The sequence below is a fragment of the Vicia villosa genome, unplaced genomic scaffold, assembly GCF_029867415.1.
Source record: "Vicia villosa cultivar HV-30 ecotype Madison, WI unplaced genomic scaffold, Vvil1.0 ctg.001461F_1_1, whole genome shotgun sequence".
Lineage (NCBI taxonomy): Eukaryota > Viridiplantae > Streptophyta > Magnoliopsida > Fabales > Fabaceae > Vicia > Vicia villosa.
Window position 1 is genome coordinate 429,289 of NW_026705623.1, and position 11,660 is coordinate 440,948.

Below are 11,660 nucleotides of genomic sequence, written 5' to 3' on the forward strand. Positions count from 1 at the left end.
CATAAAAAAAATAAAATATTATTCATTTATAAATATTATTTTGACACAATATATTTTATCGTATTCTTTGTATAATATTTCTTTACGAATGCAATTTCATGTATATCATTCTTTATCTTATAAGACGTATTTTTATGTATCAAATTATAAATTTATTTTGACTATTATAAATTTTTTATGGTAATGTATGAACGATAAAACCTAGGTTGTCAATAGCGCGCTATATCAGTATAGCGTAGCGGTAGAGGACCTTGTCGCGACGCTTTTAGGTTGTTGGAATTTATTTTTAGTATTTATGTATGTTGTCGGAAACTATTTTAGTATTTATGTTTTCATATTAAACATTTGCCTTGATTTTTAAAAGCTCACATTAGCGGTCATCCCGCTATCCGCTATAGCATTTGGGAGGTCCGGCGCTACGTGCCGCTATCTAGATTAACAACCTAAGATAAAACACAAAATTTTATATATATATATATATATATATATATATATATATATATATATATATATATATATATATATGACTCAATAATTTTTTTTAAAAAAAATCAAACCAACCGAAACAACTCAAATCACATTAGTTTAGTTTAGTTTGATTCGATTTTATTTTTGAAAGTTAATTAAACCAAACCAAATCGCGTATTTTTTTTCTTATAAATCAAATAATTTTTTTACATAAAAACTATCCAAACCGCATCGGAACACCTAGTAATTTTCTTTTTATATTATCGGAATACCTACTTAGACATAGTGATATTAGAAACTACATTTCAACGTATAAAAGAAAACATTAATGGTAATTATACGGTGTGAAATTGATGTCGGTTGTCATATGTCACGTGTAGTACAAGAATAATAGAGCGAATTTTAGAATAAAACAAATTATTACAAATTATTTGGTAAGTGCCTCAAGCTTTTCTACTCGGCTAAAATAAATAACACAAATAATATATATACTTGTATATTATGATAATTTCATGTCTCTTCACTAGAAATAAAAAATATTTTAAATGTTTGGAGGAGTCTATGACCTCCTTGCATGCTTATGAGGCTAAGAAAAATACTCCTCATATTTATCAATTTCACATATATTAAAAATTATAAATGATACTAGCTCACAATATTTTTATATTTATTTACAACCTAAAAATATTTTTTTAAATAAAAAACACAAAAAAAGTCAGAGACACAAATCCAATTCTAAAAATAAAATAAATAAATAAATAAATAAGTTAAGTATGTTTTTAGTTTCTATAAAATTATCAGATTTTACTTTTTATCCCTATAAAAAAATGATATATTTTATTCCTTATAAAATTATTATACATAATTTTAGTTTTGTTGTTAAACTAATGTGTGTTGATAAATGATTGTTTTCCAAACATATTTAGAATGTTATAAAAAATTTGTTTTAAAAACTCAAAATTTAATTTCTAAGTCGAGATTTTTATTACTTTTATCATTATTTTTTGAAATTTAAAAATTCATATTTAATTCTTCTCATTTTAAAAAAATATAAAATTTGATAAATAAACATTTGACAGTATTTTAAACATGTAAAAAAAATTATTCAAAAATTTAAAGGTTAAGTGATAATTAAATAATTTTTAAAATTTTAGAAAATAACAGACTAAAACTGCATATATAAAATTTTTATAGGAATCAAAATATGTCATTTTCTTAATAAAAACTAAAAATAAAATTTAAAAAATTTATAAGAACTAAAATCTTGTTTAACCCTTAAATAAACACAAAGAATTTCTTATATTAAAGACATTTATTAATTGTGATAATACTTGAAATCCCTTATGACCTACTTTTTTTTTTCTTCTTTATCTTAAAGATTTCTTCTATAAAATCCTATCCACTTAAGCTAGAAAGAATAAGGAAATATTTGATAGCATTCAGAAAAATTTACATAAAAAATATTAACAAATATAATCACAACACAAGAATGTAACCTAGAAATTCTAAGAAGAAAAATCACAACCATAATCAAATTATAATCAGATAATAATACTGTGTGAAAATTCTTAAAACATATAATTTACCTTCAATCATTTTGAGGCTCCCAATACACCACACCTCCAAAATAAATATTTAACTACATCTCACAAACTCTAACACAATGTTTTAAAAACCGGACCGGTCATCAAACTGGTAAGGGTACTGGGTCACTGGTTCATCGGTCAAACCACTGGGTCACTGGTCGAACCGCATGACCAAACCGGATTAAACCTGTCATTATAATAAAACTATATAATCCATTAAACCGGTATAAAACAGGTCGAACCGGATCATTCAATCTCTAAAAACATTATAACTAGCACTTAAGAGCTGATCCATTAACAGCATAATCTATAAATAAGGCTCTTAAAAATCACAAATTCAGAAGTTGTACATAAGGTGCTGAAAATACTAATAATCCATATAGTTTAAGGCTCTTAAAAAGCACAAATATAGTTTGCTCGGCACTTAAAAATTACAAATTTAGTGCAAATTTAAACATAAGTATTACACATAACAAAGTAGTACATATTACAAAGTCTAATTGCAACATAAACTAATTGAATACTTTAGAACCAAAACACTCAAATATCTATTAAATTTAGTTCCAAGGAGGTAAAATTATCTCAATGTTGGGATCTCCTTCAATATCAAAACCATCTCCGGCAAAATCAATTGCATTTGCAACATCTTCCCCGTCAATGATATCATTACTTTGGTTGTTTTCTCCGGAGTTAAGTGGTGCATCTTACTCAACATCAACCTCATCCAAATTTAATTCATCTATAAAAACATCAATTTAAAGAGTTTAGAAATCGACATATTTTAAGAAATTAAAATAACATAATTGTAATCACAAAAATCAATACCATACCAATATCATTTGAAATAGGTTGGATTGTCATACTAGCAAGATCTTTGCGTAGCGCTTCCACCTCCTCAATAGTCAATAATGGTGGGGAATCCTCCAACACCCAATTAGAATGATCACCAAATATTTCAAAATTAATAGGATCATAATTTTGTTTCTTCTTGGTTCTACAAATCATTAACGGCAATGTCAAACCAAGAAATCTAAGAAATCAAGAAATATCATATATTCTTAAATATAGAACCATTAACAAACCAAGAAATATCATATATTCTTAAATGTTAAGAAATTAAAATAACATAATTGTAATCACAAAAATCAATACCATACCAATATCATTTGAAATAGGTTGGATTGTCATACTAGCAAGATCTTTGCGTAGCGCTTCCACCTCCTCAATAGTCAATAATGGTGGGGAATCCTCCAACACCCAATTAGAATGATCACCAAATGTTTCAAAATTAATAGGATCATAATTTTGTTTCTTCTTGGTTCTACAAATCATTAACGGCAATGTCAAACCAAGAAATCTAAGAAACCAAGAAATATCATATATTCTTAAATATAGAACCATTAACAAACCAAGAAATATCATATATTCTTAAATATAGAACCATAAAATATTCTTAATAAACCAAACAAAATCATATATTCTTAACTATAGAACCAATATTCTTATGTCATCAAGAGAAGAACAAAATAGTCTTGTTTATAAACCAAACAAACCAAACAATAGCATTATTCTTACCTATAAAACGATATCATATATTCTTAACCATAAAACCAATATTCATGTCATCAAGTATCAAAACAATGGCATATAAAGCATAATAAGTGCAATACCTATTTTGTAGCCGTAAATTGTAACAAACATAAACAAGATCGTTAAGCTTTTGATGCTCCAACCTATTTCTATTTTTTGAATGAATGTGTTCAAACACACTCCAATTTCGTTCACAACCAGATGCACTACAGGTTTGACTCAAAATCCGAATAGCCAACTTTTGCAAATTCGGTGCTTCGGTTCCATAAGTGTCCCACCATTGATCTAGAATAATGCATGTGAAATAAATTAGAAAACATTTTAAAATGCATATTGACATTGTACAAAAATGCTTAAAGTTTATCATATAATTTTACCTGGCAAAACTTCATCTCGGTTTTCTACTGCTGTTGTCCTTCCAAAACTACCTTCACAATTTTTGAATGAATTCATCTCAGCAGTTAATTTAGATCGCAAGTCCTTACTATCATAAGCATACTTTTCAATGACATCCAAAAGGCCTTGGGTGGTGGACTTGTTTTTTTCATATTCCAGACCAAATCTACAAGATGGATTTAACCAATAACCAGCAGCATGGAGATTTTTCCGAAGTTGTGCATCCCAACGATTATCCAAGATCTTCAAATAAGGCTCTACTTTCAACTTATTTCTTCTAAACCTCTTCTCAATCTCCTCTCTTGCTTTATACATAGCTCGATAGAGATATCCCATAGCCGGCTTATCTTCACTATCAACAATACGCAACACACGTACAAGAGGTTCTGTAATTTTCACTATGTCAGCACATTTAGACCAAAAGCTTGAGTCTAAGACTTGTTCCACAAATTGCTTTGCCTTGAAATCTTTGGAATAAGTTGTGGTTGTCCACTCTTTGGATGTTACCATGACTCTTAGTGCATCTTTATGAGACAGAATACTTTGCAATGCAATGAAATTAGTAGCAAAGCGGGTTGGAGCAGGACGAAGTATTTCTCTTCCACCTGTATGTTGTCTCATCAAATACAAAGCAAAACAATGATTATATATGTATTTGGTAATTTTTGAAGCTTGTGACACTGTCTCACTTACTTCCTTTAATTTCCCCATGTCTTGCAACATCAAATTAATACAGTGTGCTGCACAAGGAGACCAAAATAACTTAGGAAACTCCCTTTCCAACAACTTTCCAGCAGCAACATAATTCGTAGCATTATCTGTAACGACTTGAACAACATTTTCCTGGCCAACATACAACACTACTTCCTTGAAATGCTTAAACAATGTTTCTGCAGTTTTAGAAGCACCAGAGGCATCAACAGACTTTATGAAAACAATTCCTTTGGGGAAATAAACTAAAAAGTTGATAAGAGTTCTTCTACAACGATCAGTCCATCCATCTTCCATAAGAGTACAACCTGTATCCTTCCAAATAGAACGATATTGCTCTATCGGTATCTTCACGTCATCAACCCACTTATTTAACAAATTACCACGAAGGGCATGCATAGTAGGAACCTTATATCCAGCACCCATACAACAAAGAGTGTAACGCCCGTAAATGTGTTTTTCTGATTAATTGTGATGTTTGCTACATTTTCCTAATTTTACCGTTTTCGAGTCGAGTCAGTCGGTAAATATTAATTATGTTAATATTTTACTTATTACTTTCCATGTGTGTAATTATTATGTTTTGGGTGTTAATTGGTTAGAATTAATGTTTAGTGACATTTTGGCCAAAATTAGAATTTATGAAAGTTGAGTGGGGGAAAATGAGAAGTAGAGAAATAGAAAGAGATATTTTGATATAGAGAGAAAATGAGATATTTTGAGATAGAAAGAAAGAAAGAGAACTTGGGAAGAGAAGAGAAAGAAGAGAAAAACAAAGAGAAGAAGAGAGTTGTAGAATCCAAACCAAGCTAGAGCCAAGAATCCAACCAAGGTAAGGGGGATGAATATAGTTTATCTTGATTGTATGGTTCTTGTAGTTTTGTATGCTTTGTTCTTGTTCTTCCTCTTTTCCAAGCTTGCTCAACAATGGCAAATTGTGTGTTTTGTGAGTTTTGAAGATATAAACTTGATTTTGTGGTGTGTATGTGTACTATGATGATAGATATTCCCATGGATCATGTTTGTTTTTCATTTCTCCATGTTTTCTTGCTTATGAAGAAATATAGGTCAAAGATAATATGTGATGATCCAACCATATGATAATCATGGATTAGGTGTATATATAGCATGTTTGTGTTGTATTGGTGTTGGGATGAAGGTTTAAATGGGTTTTGAATGGTTTAGAGGGAGCTGAGACGGTCTGTTGCAGAACTAGTTTTTCTGGGTTTACGCAGGTCCGCTGAGCGGAGGGGGTCCGCTGAGCGGAGGTTCTGTATTTTCGTTTGGTGATTTTTCTGTCCGGGTCCGCTGAGCGGAGCTCAAGCGGACTGTGTGAAATTTTGTTTTTCCGAACTTCGTTTTGTTGTATCTTTTGAACCGTGGGTCGTTTCTACGCGCCGTTTGAAGTATTATGAGAACCCTTGAGTATGCTTTATGATAAGGAGGAGTGTGTTAGTGGTTGAATGAATTTTCATAAATGTATTTTTGTGAAATGATATTTGCTAATCAAGTATGTTTTGACGGTATATGTGTGCTGTGTGAATATGAACGCCTGAGTGGCAATTTTGATGATGTATCCGTGTGGATTAATATAACCGGTGTGATGAGGATATGTGACCGAGTTATATTATTGTTGTTGTTGTTGTTGTTATGTGATCGGAAAATAGCAAGTGTACTACTTTTGTTACCGATGTAGTTATTAAAATGGAGTTGAATCCAAGTATCGATCACAAGGACTGCGAATAAAGTACAAGCCAGTACTGAATTTCAATTGAACAAAAAGCTATTGTTGGGTTTTTGATTTGCTTGATGAAACTACTAACTGTTTATAATTAAAAACGATAAGTAAATGATTATTTGGTCCACAAATGAGAAAGCATGCTAAGGTTGATGTATAAATCTTATGTAACCCCTTGAAAACACCGTTGTTCATGAAAAGATGTTACCACAATTGAGTATCAATTCTATAAAATAGTTTTCCCTAATTCCTTAGTAGAGAACTTCTTAATACTTAAAAGTCAATTTCAATTCCTCAATAATTGATTTTAGTATTAAGGCATTATGCATCGTGTTCTAGAATGGATGATCACTATGGTGAAATCCTTATTCCTAAGCGATTTACCGGTAATGTTTTGATTCAAAACGCATTAGAGTGGTGTGTCAAGCCTAACCCTAATCATAGATCAACAAAATATTTTCCAATACAATGAAGCATGAAAATCTTTGAATCATAAACTCAAATTATAAAAACATCAAATTCATCACAACGGTTTTAACAAGTCATTACATGAAAAGATTTAGGGACATCACCCTAGCATAAAATAGTTTAGCTACTCATAATGTTTAAGAAAATAACAAGAGTAATTGAAGTCATTACAAGAAATTATCGGTTGATATGATCTCCAATCGCGAGTGCTCTTGAAGATCTCTTCCAAAACCCTTGACTCTTCTTTCTCTGTAATTCTCTATGCTCAATGATCCAAGATGCCTCATTCCTTCTTCCTGTTAGGTTTTAGTAGTGTTGGCAGTCATCCCCCGTATCCGAAAGGTCCAAAGTACCCTTAATGAGTTCAAGGCTTTCAAAATATCAAAAGTTAGAAATCTGCCCGCGCCTACCAACACGGACCGTGTGCAGGAACACGGGTGCCCGTGTTGGTCAACTGCTTCAGCACCACAAATTCACTTTCTGCGCAGCTTTTCACACGGACCGTGTGCAGAAACACGGGTGCCCGTGTGAAACCTCTGTTTTTCTATCCAAAACCAACTTTCCAGCCATCTTTTGACACGGCCGTGTGCACACACACGGGTGCCCGTGTTGACCTGAGTTTTGGCTTTTTTGGCTTCTTTTCTCGCTTGTGCGCGCCATAACTTCAACCTCTCCCGTGCATTAACCTGACCACACACAAACTAACAACCAACGCATAAAACGGCACTTGAATAATACTCAGAACACACTAATCATGCAACAACATCACACAATCAACAAACAAGAAACTTACTAACAAAACCTATAACAATGCCACATAGTATTACCAAGATTATGACTTTTAGTCGGAAAAGGTGCGGAAACTTACTAGAAATGGTGACCGATCACAACCCCACACTTATCTCATTGCTTGTCCTCAAGTGATGTATCGAGTCAAAACAAAGGTCACCGACGAGACTCTTTTCTCCACAACACAACCAGGTTTTTCGCAAGATTCCTACACTTAGCAATCGAGTGTAAAGTTTCCTTCTTCAGACTATCAATGGCATTCCCACTTTCGAACACCCTTTTCACCTGCAAGCTTTTCACATTCTCACAAAATCTCTCCGGGTTAAAGTGTCTACACTCATAGAATCAAGGCATGCATATTACTTTCAACTTTGAATAAATTCTCAACTCACTACACACAGAGATTACACACACTTTGTGAGGTCTTAGGGATGTAACGCGGCTTGGGTTTGGTGGGAAAACAAAGAACGGGGTAACAAATGGTTTAGGTGCTCGGCATTACATAGGATTCACTTCTCTACTCATTTTGATTTGAATCATAAGAATGGGGTGTGAACCTTTTTCAGATTAAAAGTGGACCGAGGCAAATATCTCTTTTTTTTTTTCTTTGAAATTTAAACCTCTTTTTGTTGTTTTCACAAGATCATCTTCATCTTTTTCTCTTCTTTTTTTTTTTATGATATTCTTTTTTTTTTATATTCTTGCCTCCCTTTTCAATGGTTCACAACCCCACACTTAGATCCTTTTAGTGTCTTACCAGTGATTAATCATGAATACCGAGCGATGACATGCACAATGAGATAACGGGTGATAAACATACTAACACAATAAACAAAACAACTATTATGGCTCAAAGGGGGTTAACGATGGATAACATGAATACGGGATGGTTAGAAAGGCTCGGGGTTACGGAGAAAAAACTTGCCTCAGTGTGTGCTTTCATAGTGTGCTTGTGTTATGAGAAAATACGCAAAATCAAAGTGAATAGTGCCATACCTGACTGAGCTCTCATAAGGATGTTATAAATTTGGCTCTGACATCTCACCGGGTAGGTTAAGCTTGCATGCTTCACAGTGCTCTAAGTGTTCTGCAATTTCCTTTCCTCCAAAGTTCACCATACTCTCTCTTGGTTCAGTGTTCTCCTCATTGCGTCCAACCTTCTTTTCTTTGATTGTGCCAACTTCCGTGGTGCCTGTAGAGATCAAGTGTGAGATGTGTTGTTCAACCACTATCTAGTCATTTGCCCCCCTCCGACTTGTATCCAACCTGGTAACACAATGACAGCACTGCACCATACAAACTTGAAAGAAACATACTTTAACATAAAAGTAACACAAACGAACACAATCAAATCAACCAAACTAAATTCAAAAACGGAAAGCAAAGCAATAAAAAACAAAAGAACCTCCCCCACACCTGAACGAAACATTGACCTCAATGTTTCAATTCGAGATAGCGAGGGTGAACTCACAGAGGGTACTGCGCCTCCAGCTTTCGCTTCCTAGCTTTCACCAAAGAGACCCACTTTTCTTTATTTTCTGAAAAAAAACAAAACAAAAAGTAAACCGCATTATTAAAACCGTGGGTTGCCTCCCACGAAGCGCTTCGTTTAACGTCGCATGGCTCGACGGTCCATCACCCTTAATTAAGGAGGATACTTCCTCCTCCAAACCTGGTTGCTTGTCACTTTTCCAAACCTGATTGCTTTTCTCTTCAAGCGACTATCCACTTTCATCTTCTCACTTTGATTGTCCTCTTTTTTCTTCTTTTTGACTTCTTGAATGAACGCAGAATTTATGATAGGTGTATGAGCTGAGGCCACCTTAGAGATGATACTTGAAACTTTTTCGGAATGGTGTGGACTTTTGCTGGCTCCCTCACTTCTGATCATACCAACTTTAGATTGATTATTCCTACCAGCAGCTTCTTCTTTGACTTCTAACACCTTCAGTGTTACCTCCTCATCAAATGATTTAACTACGAGTTCCCCTTTTTCAATATCCAAATTGCAGCGACTAGTAAGCAGAAAGGGTCGCCCAAGAAGGATTGGAGTCTCATCATCCTCAGGAATGTCCATGATGTGGAAATCAACTGGGTAAACAAACTTGTCAATCTCTACCATTACATCTTCGGCTATCCCATATGAATTCTTAATAGTGCGATCCGCAAATTGCAACTTTGTTTCACTCTCGCTTATTTTTCCAATCTCCAGCTTTTTGAAGATGGACAATGGCATTAGACTCACACTAGAACCAGAATCAATTAGCACCTTTTTGAACACTCTGTCATTTATGGTGCACGGTATTGCCACCACTCCAGGGTCTTTCTTCTTAATGGGGATCTTCCTTGCTGGCGATACTCTCCCACACTTTTCAGTCACAATTTCTGTTTCATCTCCCACTTGTCTTTTCTTAGAAATTACCTCTTTCATAAATTTCTTGTACAAAGGCATATTCTCAAGTGCTTCAAAGAAAGGTAAGTTAATCTCTAACTTCTTGAACATTGCAGCAAACTTCTCAAAATCCTTCTCTTTCGAATCCTTCTTGGCCACTCTAGAGGGGAATGGTAATTTGACCACCGGTTTAGTTTCTTTCTTATTTTTCTCTTCTAGTGGCTTAACCGGTGAGATCACTACTTCAGGCTCTTTCGGATTTTCTCTAACTTCTAGATCTACCTCTATGACTAAGTTGTCATCTATTTCTTCTTCTTCTTCGGGCTCTGGCGCTTTCTGACTTCTTGTTGTAACAGCATTAATTTTTTCTTGGTTTTTTGGATTTGCCACAGTTGAGCTTGGAAGAGTACCTTGTGCTTGTGGAGTGAGATGTTGTGCTATCTGACTCATTTGAATTTCCAGATTCTTGATTGAAGCGGTGGTGTTCCTCAGATTGCTCCTAGTCTCTTCTTGGAATTGAGAGTTTTGAGCTGCCATTTTTTCAATAGCGATCTCCCAATCTTCTTTCTTCGGTACCTGTTGTTGAAATTGTTGTTGACCTTGAGTTTGGAACTGTTGTGGATGGTGCTGGAATGGTTGTTGTTGCGGACGATATTGTTGTCCCTGTGGTTGGTATTGTTGAGTCTGCGGCTGATATGGTTGTTGTCCTTGAACCGGCTTCTGGACGTTTCCTTGCTGGTCTTTCCATGAGAAGTTCGGATGATTTTTCCACCTCGGATTATATGTGTTGGCATAAGGATTGTTTTGCCTCAACATATGAATCTGCTCAACCTGTTCTTGAGTTGCTACACAATGCATAGCAAAGTGCGGTCCACCACATATTTCACAAAGAACCGCTTTAACTGGTTCCACCTGTGCTACTGTCTGAGTTCCAATATTCATTTTTTTTAACCTTCTCTCTACCTCTGCAGCAATCTGATCCTCCATCTTAACAACCTGCTCTGGCAATTTCAAATCAATTTTGCCCTCCGGTTGGTTCATGGTTCGATCATACAACTCAAGATGCTCGTTAGCAGCAATTGCCTCTATGATTCTTTTCATAACTGTGGCTGTAGCAAAATTTGTTGAACCACCAGCAGCGGTATCAATAAGCTGCTTTGTCTTTAGTCGCAACCCATTCACGAAATTCTGCATTTGCTCGGTAGCGTCCATGTTATGAGTAGGACATGCAGTCAAACACCTTTTGAACCTCTTGTATGCATCCCCTAATGATTCCCCCTCTTTTTGTTTGAAATTTACAATGTCGTATCTTTTTCGGATGAACACCGACGCAGGAAAATATTCATTGAGGAATGCCGTTTCCATCTCTTGCCATGTTGTGATACTTGCAGCCGGAAGTGAGTAAAACCACTCCTCTGCGTCATCAGTAAGTGTAAACGGGAACATAACAAGTCTCTTGGCTTCCTCTGAATGACCTTCGATCTTCAACGAAGTTGTCGTAGTGAGAAATCTCTGAAGATGC

At 34.6% G+C, this 11,660-nt stretch overlaps 1 protein-coding gene across 1 annotated transcript; it reads right to left on the reverse strand.

The window, feature by feature from the left end:
- Positions 1-2,611: 2,611 nt before the first annotated feature.
- Positions 2,612-5,177, reverse strand: LOC131635252 (uncharacterized). The gene is made up of 5 exons (XM_058905863.1): positions 4,022-5,177; positions 3,788-3,929; positions 3,207-3,375; positions 2,885-2,975; positions 2,612-2,757 (listed from the first exon to the last, which is right to left on the reverse strand). The coding sequence occupies exons 1-5, from the start codon at positions 5,175-5,177 to the stop codon at positions 2,612-2,614; spliced, it is 1,704 nt and encodes a 567-aa protein (XP_058761846.1).
- Between the last annotated feature and the right edge of the window lie 6,483 nt (positions 5,178-11,660).

Excerpts from the sequence above, each read along its gene's own strand:
- LOC131635252 (XM_058905863.1), bottom strand. The coding sequence starts at position 5,177 with ATGGGTGCTGGATATAAGGTTCCTACTATGCATGCCCTTCGTGGTAAT. Across the intron at positions 3,930-4,021 it reads CCGAGATGAAGTTTTGCCAG|ATCAATGGTGGGACACTTAT; the intron begins GTAAAATTATAT and ends GCATTATTCTAG. Across the intron at positions 3,376-3,787 it reads CATTCAAAAAATAGAAATAG|AACCAAGAAGAAACAAAATT; the intron begins GTTGGAGCATCA and ends AATGATTTGTAG.